The sequence below is a fragment of the Neodiprion virginianus genome, chromosome 4 (assembly GCF_021901495.1).
Source record: "Neodiprion virginianus isolate iyNeoVirg1 chromosome 4, iyNeoVirg1.1, whole genome shotgun sequence".
Classification (NCBI taxonomy): Eukaryota; Metazoa; Arthropoda; class Insecta; order Hymenoptera; family Diprionidae; genus Neodiprion; species Neodiprion virginianus.
In genome coordinates, this window is record NC_060880.1 from 14,318,350 (window position 1) to 14,320,095 (window position 1,746).

The 1,746-nt window shown below is 38.5% G+C and overlaps 1 protein-coding gene across 1 annotated transcript; it reads right to left on the minus strand.

Annotated features, from left to right (window-relative positions):
* Positions 1–273: 273 nt before the first annotated feature.
* Positions 274–1,370, minus strand: LOC124302831 (protein ALP1-like). The gene has a single exon (XM_046759399.1). The coding sequence runs from the start codon at positions 1,342–1,344 to the stop codon at positions 274–276; it is 1,071 nt and encodes a 356-aa protein (XP_046615355.1). The 5' UTR covers positions 1,345–1,370.
* Positions 1,371–1,746: the final 376 nt, after the last annotated feature.

A 1,746-nucleotide genomic window follows, 5' to 3' on the forward strand; every position in this document is an offset into this window, starting at 1 on the left:
AAGTCCTCGGCGAATATCCAAAAACTCGAGAATCTGTGTAATTTTGGAGGGATTCTTTTTTCAATTGTCGATGCTGCTTAGTCAAAGAGATATTTTCAAAAGTCTTTCGTACACAAACAAAATTCGAATAATATAAAACCAGTAATGGCATTTATTTATTTCTGTATAAACATTGTACAAATACTGTCAAATACAAATACAAGCCGCGGCCGCAGTGCTAGTAAATAAATTAATAAATGAATAAATACTATGAACTTGCTCGTAGAGCAACGACTAATAGTTACCTCGTTCAATAGCGGTATATTGAAATGGCACTATGCCTGTAGTATTAAAGTATTCACAAAATTTATCTCGTATCTTTAGAACTTTATTACTGCTTCGGTTATTTCTCAGATATAGGGAGGCATTCTGCCCTTTGGATAATTGTACTGCATTACAATTACTATCAACGCGGGTTAAGATTCTGTAATTATGCGGTTCGTACCATTGACTGGAATCATTGTTAGATTTATTGATTAAATAATTATGTAAAAGCACACACGCGTAAGTTATTCTCTCTACTTTTTGAACGGAGAGAGATATCGTAGAAAGTAAAACGCGCCATCTGTTTGCCAGTATGCCAAAAGCGTTTTCAACAGTTCTGCGAGCACGGCTCAATCTGTAGTTGAATATTCTTTTGTCAAGCGTCAAGTTTCTATCCGGATACGGCTTTAACAAATTAGGTTTCAAGGCAAATGCGTCGTTACCGACAATCACGTACGGTAATTTGTAACAAAAGCCTGGAATTTCACATGGAGCAGGTAAGTTCAACGTTCCATCGTTGATCTTAGTCCATAATGGGCTCTCACGCAAAACAGCAGAATCGTGCATACGTCCATTTCTTCCGACGTCAACGAACAAAAATCTGTATTCAGCATCGACAAGACCCAGAAGCACAATGCTGTCTTTTCCCTTATAATTACGGTAAATCGATCCGTCACTTCGAGGGGGACGAAAATTGATGTGTTTCCCATCCAGCGCACCGATGCAATGAAGAAAATTCCATAAAGTATCGAATTTGTGAGCGATAACCTGCCATTCCTCCAGCGATGATGGGAAATTCCATACTTTTGAGTCGAGTACTTCTACTATTGCTCTTAAAGTTTCGTCAATCACTTTTGAAATTGTGTTCGCGGCTATGCGAGTGGAGTAGCTCAAATCTTGAAAGGTATTGCCCGTTGCTAAATATCGAAGAGTCACAGTGAGTCTGTCCCTCGGTGATATAGCTTGACGCATAACGGTATCCTGTTTTTTTATGGCCGGAGTCAGAAGTGTCAACAACTCATTCCAGTCATCTTCCATCATTCAAGTATAATTGGTGAAACTGGCTGGATCTTTAGGGCTAAACAAAAATTTAGTATAAATATGCATTGAAAAGTCAAGTATAAAATTGAAAATCCAAAAAAGTAATAATAAATAAAATGAAAATTATATGGTTACATACCCGAGCTCACGAAATACCATATTTAGAACATTCTGTCCTCTATCACGCCGTAACAGCCACTCGCGACTCCACAATTTACGTTTTCGTTGTTTCAGTAGATGTCTACGTTTAAAAGCAGTTGCTACAGCTGACACGATAATTGCTTTCCTACGTCGAATTATTTCAGCCGCAATAGTTTGTTGCACTCGAGCGTCCATGGTACTGTTGAGGTTAGAAATGCTGGGACTACGTATTCGCCTATACTTTCTCTCTAGGCTCCCTGC